Raw genomic sequence first — 14,833 nt, 5'->3', positions numbered from 1 at the left:
AATCTATATAGACTCTAGATCTAACTTAATCATCTTCTTTATGAAGTAACGTCTGTATTAGGCCTATATAAGATAACTTTTATAACAAATTAGTATGTTGATATGGCAAGGTCATTTGAATGTTGGTAATAAACGGTACTGAGACGTATTACTCACGTTGTTCAATTTCTAGATACTCTATTTAGTCCTGTTGTTATTTATATTGTTTATAGGCCTTCCAAATTATTTATCTAGCAGTGCATAGCACAGAAAACCAATTTAAAAACATGTTAACATACTAAGAAAAAACAACAACAAATTATTGAACTTTTTGACATGAGAACATGAAATAATAAAAGTTTTAATTTCATTGTTCATAACATGTTCAACTTTTTTTTTTAATGTAGTCATAAATATCTTTCCTTATTCTTCTCTCCATCTTTCTCTTCTCCTCCTCCCCCCTTCTCTTTATTGTTTAACCCCCCCCCCGTCCCCTGAAATTAAATTTATTGTTTTCAATGTCATATTTATAAGCCACAATAAGTCTAGATTTGTACATGAAATAAACATTTAAAACAAGTTTAAAAGAGAAATGAAAATTATAAAAATAGGCTTACCCCAAAAAAAATTGTTGAAAACAACAAAGCCAACAACTTATTTAGATATTCTGGTACATTTCAAAGGACAGAGATAAACAAAGATAAAAACGAAAAAGAAATAACACCTATATTGAATTTCTTAAAAATATTGGTAAGAAAATTCAAACTAGACAATATTTAACAGTTAATAAAGAAGACTGAACAAGATGCAACGTATTATATTGACACCAATTCAACATTACAAAAAAAAATGGCATTGCTTTGACCACTGGAGTTAAGTTAATTCTTGGTATTTTTAAAGACAATATAATGGGATTTCTTCGGGACATAAACAATAACAAATAGTAACAAAGATGGCTGACTCATGCACTCATTCCGAATTACCAGAATAATCTTTCACTGGCATACTGAAAGCGTTAATCTTCGGAAATTATGTTTACTATAAATAGATATACGATGTAATATCCTTCGGGAATTCCCATAAAAGTATTTATATAATCTCGGTGACGCCCAAACTACGGCTGGCGGGTAAGACCTTGTTGATGTCCAAGGGCTGAGCCGAAGGCTCTTCGATCCCTAAGTTTTAAAAAAAACAACCTGTTTGGACGCAAACAGTAAAAAAAAAAAAAAAACCTGTGAGAACACAGTTCTGTTTGAGAGAGACCCGAGTCAATGCCTATGTAAAACATTGCTGTTTCCAATGCCTTTGGCCCCCGACGCATGCTTGGCTGCACATGGCCAAAGGCCGAGGGCACCGGTAGCCTCCGCCATTTTCCTTCGTTGTACCAAGCTAGCTGTGCGGGACCCACCATTTATGCAACGGTCCCTTTGAGGAACAGCGCATGGATGTGGGACGTGTTCGTGGGGACTTTTTTACAACCCCGCCCGTGCAATGGGTGGACTCTCGTCTACCCGTGGGCATCCCCAGGGGAGTCTTGTGTTGCTACCCATTTAGCCTAGCCACTTCCTCTAATGGCCGTTTCCAAGCGAGCGCCACGATGGGGCAGGGCAACGTGCTCGCGACGGGTAAGACCTGCACCTTCGGAGGTCAGACGCAGCCCGTGACGCCGTGATATCCGATTAGACTCGATGATAATATACGGCGATGCGCCTTGCTTGTCGGATATTTAAGCCCCCATGCTAAGAAAGGTTATTGTTTGATTGTTGTTTTTTTTTTGTTTTTTAAAGATAAAGTTCTAGATTTAGAATCTAGATAAAATAAGCAAAATAGAAGTAATTAAACTGAATGAATAGATCAGGGTTAGGACCAGTAACACAGACTAAAAACGCAAAATACCTAGGTGTTATAATAAAAGAAAAACGGTCATGGAATCCACATATTGATGAAACTATTTTAAAAATCAAACAAAGCATTAGGGTTTATTAAAAGAAATTTCTATAAATAGAATAAGAACATAAAACTAAAATGTTATTTAACACTGGTTAGGCCAATAATAGAATATGCATCCTCTGTTTGGGACCCCTCAACTCAAAAAAACAATAAGAAACTGGAACAGACACAAAATAAAGAAGTGAGATTCATAACAAACTAATATTCACATTTGATTAGAGTAACACCTTTAGTAAAATCACTAAATTTAGAAAGTTTTCAGGATAGAAGACTTAAATGTAAAGTAGCAATTATACATAAAAACACTGAACCATAATCTTCAAATACAAAAACAAAATTTAATAAAATACTCAGAAAGACCCAAAGATAAAGGTAAATTTCTCATCCCATTTGCTAGGACAAATTTGTACAAATACTCCTTCTTCCCTAGTGCTATTAGAGCATGGAATGGGGTGCCTGAGCAATCCAGAAAACCAGTGACTTGGCAGAATTTAGGTCATTGGTTAATATGCATGACTGAATGCATGACGCATAGGACGTAATCATCTTCGTTTTTGAGTAACTTCTGTATCATATAAGATAAGAAAAGAAGATCAACATTTATGATAGCGCGCGTATGTGCTGATAAGATTGATAAGACTACTACACTCTGTAGCATTACATTTCCTCTTCGTTTATTTTTTGTTTGTTTGTTTTGTTTTTTATTTTTTCTGACGGTGTAGACACAGGTAATAAAATCTATTTGATCGAAGCAAGACGTTTAGGCTACGCCGTTTTGGCGCCGTGGTCGTTTCGGCTACGCCATTTTGGCGCCGTGGTCGTTTCGGCTACGCCATTTTATCGCTGTGGACGTTTGAGCTAGATGAATGTTAACACTTGATTTAAAAAGTTGATGGTGTTTGAAAGCATTATATTTAAGAGACCTTCAAATGTTTCCATTAAAAAATGAAGAATACTCATATTTTATATGTACGACTATTTTCTAAGGCTTAAAATCGGGGGCGGGGATTATATTGGTAATCGAATTCATTGGCTAAAAATATTTGATGCAATATATACTAAAATTTTAGTGTTTTTAGATGCGGGGCCAAAAAAAAGGGGTGGGATAGGGGCGAAAAGTTTAAAATAGATTCTCTTTACAATAATTACATATTTGATGTGATATTTTTTATTACAAAAATTACTTTAAGTATTTAAGTAATTCATAAAGTATTCAGATAACAAAAGCTGCCAAGTGAATTGTATTTTTGTTAAAGTTACTTTAAAGCATATAATATGCTTGCTTAGTCATTCTATTTTGTATGTGCATTCTTTTGAAGTTATACTTCGAATACATACAAGCTATTTCCACACACATTTTTTCTTTTTTTTTTATAAGTGCTTCTCTACTTCCGCCCGCCCCCCACCCCCACCCCATTCGTTGTGTCGTTTCTTTAGAGCGGCTGTTTTACAGTTTGAGATTTTCAACTAGCAAAAGGGTTTTTGTTAGACTGCCACAATCATAAATACACATTCACGCATACACACACACACAAACTCTCTCACACACACACACACCACTTGCTGTATACACAAATACGTCTCAAGCATTTGCCCATTGATAAAAATTTCCCGTACTGAAATCGTGTTTTTTTTTTTTGGTTTTTTTTTTTTAGTTGTTATTCTAAAACTGGACTGGGTGGTTGATAAATGTCATTTTTTTAAAAGTTGTCCTTTCATAGGAAGCAATACAGTGACCTAGAGACAGCTGTAGAGTTGATGACTATAAATATTTCATTTAACATCTATGTAAGTTTAGATCTCATAGTATTAATTTTGTACCATCGTATCAAATCTTATCTTATCTTTTGAATTACAGACGTTACTTCAAAGAAGAAGATAATTACTTTCTAGGTATTTCATATGTCAACTAGTCATGCATGTTGACCAATGACTAAAACTATGCTAAGTCGTTGGTTTTCCTGGCTAATCCAGGCACCCTATGCCATTCTCTCGTGACACTAGGGAAGAAGGAGCACTTGTACGAAGTAGATCTAGCTTATGGAATAAGAAATGTGCCTCTATCTTTGTGTCCTTCTGTGTATTTTAGAAGTGTTTTTTTTTTCTATTTGTAGATTATGGTTGAGTGTTTTATGGATTATTGCTACTTTATTTAATCTTTTTAGTATTGATGGTATTATGATACAATAGAAACACAGTATTATGGTTTTTTTGTTTACATTTTGATTTTTAAGATTCGGTAACACTGAAAAAAAAGAAGGAAAAAGTTATAGAGCAATGTGCAGGTATAAGTAACTTTCAGCAAAAACAACAGCCTATTACTGTTTCTAATTGCATTTGTTTATAAAATAAATGCTAGACGCATGGGATCTTTTGTTGGCATATGAGGGGATTGAATAGAATCACATTATTAATAGAGTGTATCTACAGATCTACCCATACCTCCGACACTATCTAATGTCAAATTTACTGAGCTATGGAGAGACAAGCTTTGTGTAGAGAAACTAACAAATAGATAACTAACAAGGTTACAAAGACAGTTTGTGTGGAAACACAAACTCAAAATCGTCCCCAAAGTGGTCCACCCAGGCAGGTAAAAAGACAGGCTTCAATATTTTCAGAAAGAATATCAGAATGGCCTTAGGCCATTGCAGCCTACGCGACCGCATTGGGCCCCGCACTTTCATAGGACCCGTTATTACATTATTTAAAATGGGATTATTTACTTTGTATTAGACTCAAGAAAATATTTAGAGGCCCTGCCTACACGCACGTAACAAACACGAGATCCAGCTATCCTTAAGTGAACACAGCATAAAGTTATACAAGACATTTGTACATTTGTCAAAATATTGACACGTTTAGTCTTTGTCATAGACTTTTCAAGAATGTGTTATAATGTTGCTGTGTGCGTCCTAGCCACTTGGCAATGATTTCATGACCATAAAGCCTATAGCGTATTCTACATTCTAAAATAGCGGCAACAGAAAATTCATTCCAAAGAATTTTTTGTTACAAGTGAAATTACACTTAAACCAGATGTAATGGTTTGCTGTGCTGGATCAGTGACATCTAATTCTATAATATTAATTTTGTTTGTAGGCAATTTCTTAACAAGGTATTGAGACACTAGGAAATATTTTATCCCATTTTGAATGATTTCAGATTATCTTCTTTCTGATCATGCTTAGCAGATTTAGCAATGAAAGTTTTGGCATCCTCTACACTCATTAATAAAAAAAACATTTTGGATATTTTTTTTCAGGCAGATAATCCTAATTAGTCATTGAACTTGTTTCTAATATAAAAGCTGGTCTATTGAGTCTGCTGAATAGCTGTTGTAAGATAATTTATTCTGGTTTCTGATGCTTGAATCAGTTTTATAAACAAACAGATGTTTCGACCTACCATAAGGAATTTAATAATTTTTGTCAGCACAGTTAAAGATTTTCTTTTGCAAACACACTCAGTTTTGTATGCCCTTGATTTCATTCTTTGAATTTAAGCCTTCATAAGCAATGGAATCTAGCTAGTTGCTAAAGACTATAACAGTAGCTTCAGATCTGCAAGTCAGTGCACATCAGTAGGATTCCCTTTGTCATGCTAAGAGAGAGCTTAATCTCAACCAATATTTCTTTTATTAACACATATTCCCTTCTCACTTTCCTCTCAAAAGAACTCGCTCCTGAATTGGGTGGTTTACACAAAATCGAATCTACATCTGTAATAGATCTAGATATGTAAGTAGCTTCATTAACAGTTGTTTGATTTTTAATATGCATAGGGCTATTTAAAGGTATTTTAACAATCCCAACGATTCATGACATAGGCTCTATCGTGAATGTGAAATTTTAGATCTAGACCTATAGAAAGTTAGAACTGCCAATTTTAGATTACATAAAGGATAAGAAAGGAGATTAATAGGCCCTACATTTCTTTATAAGATGGCAGAAATTAATTGCTGCTTTTGAGTAGATATAGATCTAGTTACAGATATCTAGAGTCTTGAGCTACTAGACCTAGTCAATAGTCTAAAGATCTATAATTAGATGTACTTATATCTAGATCAGTTCTAAATCCAGACCTAAGTCTAGTGCACACATGGTCACATCTAGACTAGGTCTAGAATTAGATTTAGAAATTCAGAACTATATCTATATTAGGGGCGGACTGGGAGTCAAAATCGGCCCGGGCATTTCTGTACATTCCGGCCCACAAGTTGTATACCACATGATAAGCGACCAATCCTACCTGACCTCAATAGCATAGTTTAAAGTTTAATAATGCATCGAAAGTAGTTGGTATATGAATAATTTATTAGATGATTTTGAAACTATCTAATAAAGGCTATTGCTAAATGAATAAAATATAACACTTGGAAATGGGGAATCTCTTAATGTGAAAAGTTCTTGCTACCATATACATTAGAATTCACATTCAAGACACCTGAAGATCCCCCATTAACGAACATATTGTTTAGGATTCACTTTCACACCTCGCCATTTTCTCAGACCTATGAACTTTAATTTACAAATACAACTCTTCATTCTCCATTATTGTAACTGTCCAGCCCACAAGGTCATGGGGGCGCGGTGGCTGAGTGGTTAAGCGCTTCTGCAACTGGGGTCCTGGATTTGGAATCTCGGTGAAGACTAGGATTTTGAATTTTGGGATTTTTAAGGCTCCCCTGGGTCCTCCCATATTTAACCGGTACCTGACTTTAATTGAGAAAGTAAAGGCTGCTGGTCATTGTGCTGGGCACATGACACCCTGCTCGTTAGCCATTGGCAAAGAAACAGATGATCTTAACATCTGATATATAGATTGCAAGGTCCGAAAGAGAAATTTACTCTCATCTGTTGCTTTCTCAATAACCTGGAAACCTTAAAGCTGGCTACACACATACACAACAGAACATATCCACTTGTTTTTAATATCCTTACGTTCAGTAAACAAATGCTGTCAAGATATTCTCATGTTCTAGCAAAGCCTCTTTGTATTTCGACTTATGTCAATAACTTTGCCGTCTTGGCATTAGTGTTTCTTATGGCGTTAAGCCTGTTCATTCGTAAATGCTGTCATTATAAAGTTGGTGAATGACAACAATCTAAATTAGACTAATAGAGGCCAGACGTAGATCTAGATTCTAGATTTAAATGTATTAAACAATTTGAACAAAATCTATAAATTATTAAGATATAGCTTATCTTCTTACTGCTTAGGGGGTGCAGATTTATTTTTTATATAAACATTAAGAAGTGAATCATGCGAAAATCATAGTACACAATTATCCAGTAGTAAAGTAAGTAAAGTTCCCCTTTCATATCTTGTGGTCTATATGGCAGATGATGTAAAGGTCATCTGTTTCTGTGGCCTACGGTTTACGAGGGTGTAATGTGGTCAGCACAGCGACCAACCGCTTTTCCCCAACTAATGTCAGGTACCCATTGGAGCTGGGTGGTCTTTTGAGATGAACTCCAATTGGTAACAAGACTGGAAGGATTAGTCCTCCCGTAGAGACTTGGCGAGAAACTCTGCTGTTAGCCGTAGTGCCTTTAAGCTCCCATACAGGTCAAGTGACTCTGCAGACAAACTTTCCCGCAGCTCTCGGAGATGAGGACACTCTTGCAAGAGATGCGCCACTGTCTCAACCGACTCTCCACAGTGTCGGCAACGGGCATCAAAATTTGGCCGGAACCGGGCAGAGTAAGCACCAACAGGGCAGTGCCCAGTTATACACTGCGCAATGATTGATAGTTCCGACCTTTTTAGCCTCCATCATGGATCGTCGCGGTCCGGGAGACGCAAATGTAGCCAGACTTCACGGGCTTTGTTGGACTGGGTGGACTCAGAGGCGCCCAAAGATCCCAAAATTATTTTTTTTAAAGTTCTTAGGTGATCAGTTGACGTTTCTCTACTTCTTCCAGAAGAGTTAGAAGAGTCTTATGAAAGACGACGTGTCGTCCTGTATGTGAAAAATAAAAATAAAAAGTTTATTACTTTAAACGATCAAAACAAGACTATGGCTTGCATATATTTCTGGTCCATTGGTGAATTCGATGGGGGCAGCCTTTGAGTTTGTGTGTTTGTATTTTGGTTTATTGATTAAAATGTGGGAGATCCTTATGCCCCACCCTGTATAACGCATCGTTGTAAACATAAAATCCGTCTTTTACTTCCTTGATCTTATTTCTCAAGTATTTTTCAACCCTTAGAGATTAATATAGTGTAATGTACTAGTTTAGAGAGTAGGTTAGTTTTGTTAGATAAATATATTGTGTATAGTTTTTAGCGAGGGTAAAAGTAGTGACGTAGTAAGACAGACTAATGACGTAGTAGACTTAGGAGAACAGGAGACCAACATGGCGTTATGTTAGAAGTAGGTTGTGTTTTGAATAGCAGTTGAATAGTAATTAGATATAGCGACGTTTTAGGAAGACTGGACGGATTTCCCAGTGGTTAATAAAGTCTCATTTTATAGAACTGAATGTTGTCATCAACTATATTCAACTTGTACTGTTCTGTGGCTAATGTTAAGTAATAAATGATACATAGTCGAAGTTTAGATTAGATTAGACCACAACATTAGATAGCATTTGTGTGTGTGTGTGTGTGTATCTGGTGTACGGAATATGGGAAGTGTTGATGAGCATTGTATTGTAGTAACTTTAAAGGAAGTACTCAACGAGGGAAGCAGGAAAAGATGAATGTTTTTTTAATAACAATGAAGAAAGGTGTGAGACGTTCACAAAGAAGTTAACACTTTCTCTCCGTAATTATTTATAACATTCTGGTGGAATCAACGCTGGTATCGTCAGTTAGCAGAGAAAGAGTTAAAGTAACTGTCAAGCTTTAGGTCTACATACAGTCTGGTTCTATCAATGTCTTACAGGTTCTTCCTGCAAGTTCACTATTCATGCAACCCTTGCCGTGCATCTACAAACACTTATCAGTCTTGCTCCAAGTCCTTGCCCCAGACGTCAGGCCGGACCAAGGACGCCTCTTGGATTCTTTTCTAGAACTCCAGACTCTTTCTTTCTTTCTGTCCTGGGCTTTTGCAAGAGAGGATTTAAGCCTCTCAAGCCCTCACTCAAACGGAGTTTGATGATGATGATGGTGATGATGATGTTGATGATGATTTAACGAAACGGAAACGTTTGTTTTTTGTTTTAATTTTTTTTATTCGCTGAGGCTTTGAATAAGAGATTTGCCCTTTGCAAATCAATTAGATCAATTAGATAATTATTCAATAACATCAGTTCACATTTAACTTCACCTTCACCTATCCTTTAGTCTGTTAAACCGTTGGGACACCACAAAAGATCTGTTAACTGTCTTTCTCCATTTCTCTGTCCTTTGTCTTTAATAGAATTAGTCTAACTAACAATAAAACAGTACCGGCAACACTTTCGAGACGAGCACGTCTCTTCTTTTTTATTTTTTTCTTTTTTTGCATTGACGGAGATAGGGTTGTAGTTGTTGATAGTTTGTAGTTCATTGTTTCTGATTTTTTTTCTGAAAATATTGAAAACTGGCTTTTTACCTGCCTGATCGGATCACTTCGGGGGCTGATTTTGAGTTTTGTGTTTGAACCCAAACTGTCTTTGTAACCTCGTTTACATTGATACTGAATTTTACTGCTAAACCAGATCTTAAATAACACATTGTAAAAAAAAGCGGAGATTACTCTTTAAATTTACCGTAAAAATCTCCAAGGTGGAACTAAGAAGCCAACTTACCTTTACCTTTACCTATCTCTTAGTCTATTGGACCGTTGGGGCACAATGCAAGACTCGTCGACCGTCTTTCTCCATTCCTCCCTGTCTTTTGCCTTAGTTAGAACCTCTTTCAATGGCAGGCCCACCATTCTTTTATGTTGTCCTCCCATCGCTTTCTCTGTCTGCCTCTTCGTCTTCCCTGGCACTGTTCCCTGAAGGAAGGTCTTTGCAAGCCCCGAAGATCTTGTAATATGGCCATAGATTTTAAGCTTGAGTTTTGTTTACGGTAGTTAGTAGGTCATCATGGGGTCCAATCGCTGCAATAATCGCTGTCTATAATCTCTTGGTTTGTGATGCGGTCTTTCAATGTGATACCTAGGATCCTTCTGTAGCATCTCAATTCCATTGCTAGGATCTTCCTCTCTAGCTCTGCAGTCAGCGTCCAAGACTCACAAGCTTATAAAAATGTGGCCATGACCAGGGAACGCATCAGTTAGATTTTTGTGCCAAGGGCTGATCTTTTGTCTTTCCATATTATTTTAAGTTTTGAAAGGGCTGCTGTGGTCTGTGCAATTCGGGCCAATAGTTCGGGTTTTGTCCCGTCATCTGAGACAATGGCTCCGAGGTATTTGAAGCTGCTAACACTAGTCAGCTTTTCACATCCAATACTGATGTCCCTTTTAAAGCCCTGTTGGCTATTGATCATAATTTGTTTTGTTTTTTCAGCATTTATTTGCATGCCATATGCTGCGGCTGTCTTATCATCACCAAGTCAGCTAGTTCTTCTTCTGTCCCTGCTAGGCCATCAATGTCATCTGCGAAACGCAAGATAGAAATTCTTTTTCCTCCAATGCTTACTGTACCTTCATAGCCCTCGAGAGCATCTTTCATTATCCTTTCAAGGAAGATATTGAAAAGTGTTGGTGAAAGTAGGCAGCCTTGTCTCACTCCAACTATGGTTTTGAACCAGTCTCCAATATTATTGTTGAAGTACACCGCACAGGTGGCATCCTTGTAGTGGTTCTGGATAACTTTAATTATGTTTTTATTTATGTTGTACTTTTCCATTGTCGCCCAGAGTGCCCCGTGGGATACTCAGTCGAAAGCTTTCTTGAAATCAATAAAGACATGGGAACAATTCTCTTGGTGTTGGAGATATTTCTCACAGAGTATTCTGAGGTTTAGGATTTGTTCTGTTGTACTGCGACCTTGTCTAAAACCTGCTTGTTCTTCTGATATGATGTTGTCTGCTATCGGTTTTAGTCGATTTAATAAAATTTTTAACAGTACTTTTCATTTTTTCGATTCATTGATGGCTAAAGGTGATTTCCTGTATGGAAACTTGTTTTCTATAGACATTTTGCAACTATAAAACATAAATGTAAATACTTCTACTAATAATAATAATAATAATTATGGCAAGAGCAATTTTAAAAAAATGAAACATTTTATTTGAAAAATTCTTTATTTTTTTCACTAATTATTAGAAATCAGAAGACAAAATAGTAAGTTAACAATAATTATTTTTTAAAAGTATATTTTTGTCTCTTACAAAGTTATAGATCTAAATGTTAAAGGAAATTTTCGGGCACCATGACGCAAACTAAAGTATTGGCTTCAAAATGTGTGTTCAGTGTTTTTCTTTTATACCTGACGAGCACTCGAGTATCTGCACAAGGGACTACTACTGGTAATGTAATACTTTTATTTCCAAGTTTTTTTAGAATTTATAAGTTTATTCCACAGACATATATTTAATTATAACTCTGGCGGTGGTGCGGATAGGGGTAGTGTGTGTGTGTGTGTGTAGTGAGCCGACATGTTTTTCCACAGGCCAGTGCTAGACAAACGGTCAGCCGTGTCGAGTTGTGACTGTCAGTTGCAACGAGTGACAACACGACGGTTCGGGACGGGTCTATGTTGTGAATAGTATTCAGGTCAGTCACTTCGGATGTAGTCATGTGATCAACTAGAATGGTCGAGCTACGTTTCTTCAGTTTCTTGAAGGCCAGCGGGGACCCTATATAAGAGCGAAGGTGTCAGAGTCAAGTCACTTCACTTTACCTCGCAATTTCACACGTACGAGTTGAAGCCAGAGTCAGGAACAAGCACGGTGTGAAGTCGGTCAGGAATAGAGCCGAGTGCAAGTCTAGGAAGAGGAGGAGAGTTTGATACAGCGTTACAGAGTTGACACGTCTGAGTGGTTATCTAGGATGAAGCTTTTGTACAGTCGGTGTTACGTTGCTGCCAATGGTACAGTATTGATTGTGATTTATTGGACATTAAAGTGTTACGTTACTATGGAGCCCTGAGTTGTCAAGTTCTTTGAATTGGTAGTGTCATGTGGTGCAGTTTGCAGAGAGCCTGGGTAGTGAAAATCGTTACAATATATTATACCTAGACGAGTTCAAAGTTCATTCATGCTAACTACTACATTTACACACAAAAAAATTTTTTAAAGAGAAAAAATCTATTTAGTATGCATATACGTTGGACATAATTTAAAACAACCATTAATATGTAGTTTTTCATATTATCGCGTGAACTGGAGCATGCCTGTATAGTAATAGAACACTTAACTAAAGTTTTTTTTGGACATGTTTTTTCCTTGAGTATTTGAATAAGAGATTGACCTTTTACAAAACAATTAGATCAATTAGATATTCATTAAATGACATCAGTTAGGCTAGGTTCACATCTAACTTCACATTCACTTTCACATATCCTTTGGTCTGCTGGACCGCTGGAGCACCACACAAGATCGGTCAACCTTCTTTCTCCATTCTTCTCTGTCATTTGTCTTTGATAGAATTTCATTCAGATGTTGTTTCTGAAAATATTGAAGCCTGCCTTTTTACCTACCTGGGTGGACCACTTCAGGGGCTGATTTTGAGTTTGTGTTTCCACACAAACTGTTTTTTTTTTTTTTTTGTAACCTTGTTTATTAATAAGTATCAGATCAGGGCAATTTAAATCTACCGTTTTGTCGGTCAAAATAGGCATATCCAGTACAGCAAATGATCAGTAGACTCGAGAACCTCTTTCGGTGAGTATTTGTAATAAGGAGGAGTATCCTTACCGATCAAATTGTGTGTCAAGTGCTGATGTATTAACCTTGCAACTTGGTTATGGTGACCTAGGTATGCAGATTCTGATAGAGCTGGACATTTTGCATGTAGTGTTTTTTCTTCCCATTGACGAATCTCATGCCCTACGTCGTCCAAAACGACATTAACATCAGCATTGTGTTGGTTCAGAGGGGTTGCTTCGGAGTTGTATTTTACGTAGGAAGGAAACTAGTTCATTGCTGGAGGCGTGCAGTTTTGATCGTATTTTTAAAACTTCCATCTTTCACTATTTGAAGATGTTCTGCAATCCACTACCTCCATCCTTCCTTGGAAGGTATAACCTTATGGACGAGGACTTGGGATGTAAGCATCGAAATTTGGTTAGTAATTTTCTCGTGAGCCTGTCAATGTCATGTAGGTCGGTGTCAGTCGAGTCAGTCCATTTGATGATACTAACCCTGTAATGGAGTACGTCTCAGCTATGTATTGCAACAATGAAGTTACTGCCAGACAGTTTAGTGTTGCGTATATTTACTAAGAAAATCCTCTTTTAATTTTTTATGGTTTATCGTGGCATTCTGGTTTATTATTATTAGTAATAGTAGTAGAAGAAGTAGTAGTAGTGTATGTGTGTGTATGTATGTATATAGATAGATAGATAGATAGATAGATAGATAGATAGATATAGATAGATAGATATAGATAGATAGATAGATAGATAGATAGATAGATAGATAGATAGATAGATAGATAGATAGATAGATAGATAGATAGATAGATAGATAGATAGATAGATAGATAGATAGATAGATAGATAGATAGATAGATAGATAGATAGAGGGATAACTAAAACATAACAAACAAACGAATAGCGGTTTATGTTCGTAGTGTTCTAAAATCATAAATAAAATCTGTACACATAGATCTGTATTATTTACCAAAAAGCGAACCCATAGGTTTTCACGCTAACTCCCTTTTGTTATTCTGTTAATTAAGTCTTTTGCCGAAGACTTTTTATTGTCTGCAGCTGCTGACCAACTACTGACCATGAGACAAATCAAAAGTACACATGTAATTTCATTTTTAAAAAAGGACTCTCTTATGCGTAAAAAAAACATAATACTTGATAAACGTTTGAAATTCTGAAACACTATAAAAGAAATAATGTTTAACTTTTGTATATTTATCAATTGAGATACGTAATCGCCAGAATTCAAATGTATTTTTAACAAATAAATTAGCAACCTTTTTCTTTTCTTCTATTTAATAATATAAACATTGTTTGACTCTTGTCTTTTTTTTTTTCAGCCTGTGGTAGTGAGCCTACAATAGTCATTAAATTCCCAGAGAGTGATTTAAACGTCACGCTTCCATTTACTGGTATTTTTTTTGTTTTAAAACAATTAAATTTGGAAATAACCACGTGTATTTTAGATTACGAAACAATATATTTACTTCTTTTTTTTATTGATCGTTCTCATTACCTATATGAAAGACCTTAAATAGCCAATCTACGATAAACTGCGCAGTGGTTTTCAGTGCTTTATACAATATAAGGAGCCATTATCTATATGGAAAAAATAAACGAAGAGACTTTAATCAAGAGGGAAAAACAGAAAGCTGCCCTGTCCGCCAGCCCTAAATTAGAGACTTTCACATGCATGAATTGTGTCAAAGTCTGCCGCTCTAGAATTGGCTTGATTAGCCACACCAGGTTCTGCCCGTCTCAAGACTAAACCGAAACCAGTGACTCATCTGGGCGCATCCATTGCCTTTTGAGACAAAAGGAGCCATTTTATTAATCTATATGGAACTTTAAATATGCACGTTTGAAGTAATTAACCATCATTCGATGGTGGCACTTAACACAAACATGTTTCACTTGTTCCAGATTTTATTTTGTAATGCATGTCGCATCCTGCTGGGCCCTATCAAGGGGTTAAAAAGAAATATACGTTGGTCGTGTCAAGATTTCTTGTAGTATTTTTTTACAATGGCGTAGCTAGGCCAAAATGCAGGGGCCCCCAAAGAGGTCAAGGCCCCCCGGGCTCCCAAATGATGGCGAATTCCTAGCTACGCCCCTGTTTTTTTCATGTAGTTTTTGTTCATGTAGTTTAG

The 14,833-nt window shown here is 36.4% G+C and overlaps 1 protein-coding gene across 2 annotated transcripts in view; it reads left to right on the top strand.

Moving 5' to 3' along the window:
- Positions 1-3,598: 3,598 nt before the first annotated feature.
- Positions 3,599-14,833, top strand: part of LOC106057907 (cadherin-99C-like) — a 36,010-nt gene continuing 24,775 nt past the window's right edge. The window contains exons 1-3 of one of the 2 annotated variants that reach the window (XM_056018947.1): positions 3,599-3,717; positions 11,210-11,337; positions 14,024-14,095. In XM_056018947.1, coding sequence (XP_055874922.1) covers positions 11,241-11,337; positions 14,024-14,095 — 169 coding nt within the window. In that variant the 5' untranslated portion in view covers positions 3,599-3,717; positions 11,210-11,240. Of the gene's footprint in view, positions 3,718-11,203; positions 11,338-14,023; positions 14,096-14,833 lie in introns of both variants that reach the window. The other variant, XM_056018946.1, reaches the window with a different exon arrangement.

The sequence above is a fragment of the Biomphalaria glabrata genome, chromosome 2 (genome assembly GCF_947242115.1).
Source record: "Biomphalaria glabrata chromosome 2, xgBioGlab47.1, whole genome shotgun sequence".
Classification (NCBI taxonomy): domain Eukaryota; kingdom Metazoa; phylum Mollusca; class Gastropoda; family Planorbidae; genus Biomphalaria; species Biomphalaria glabrata.
Note: the sequence above shows the minus strand (reverse complement) of the source record. Positions and strands in the feature narration are given on the sequence as shown.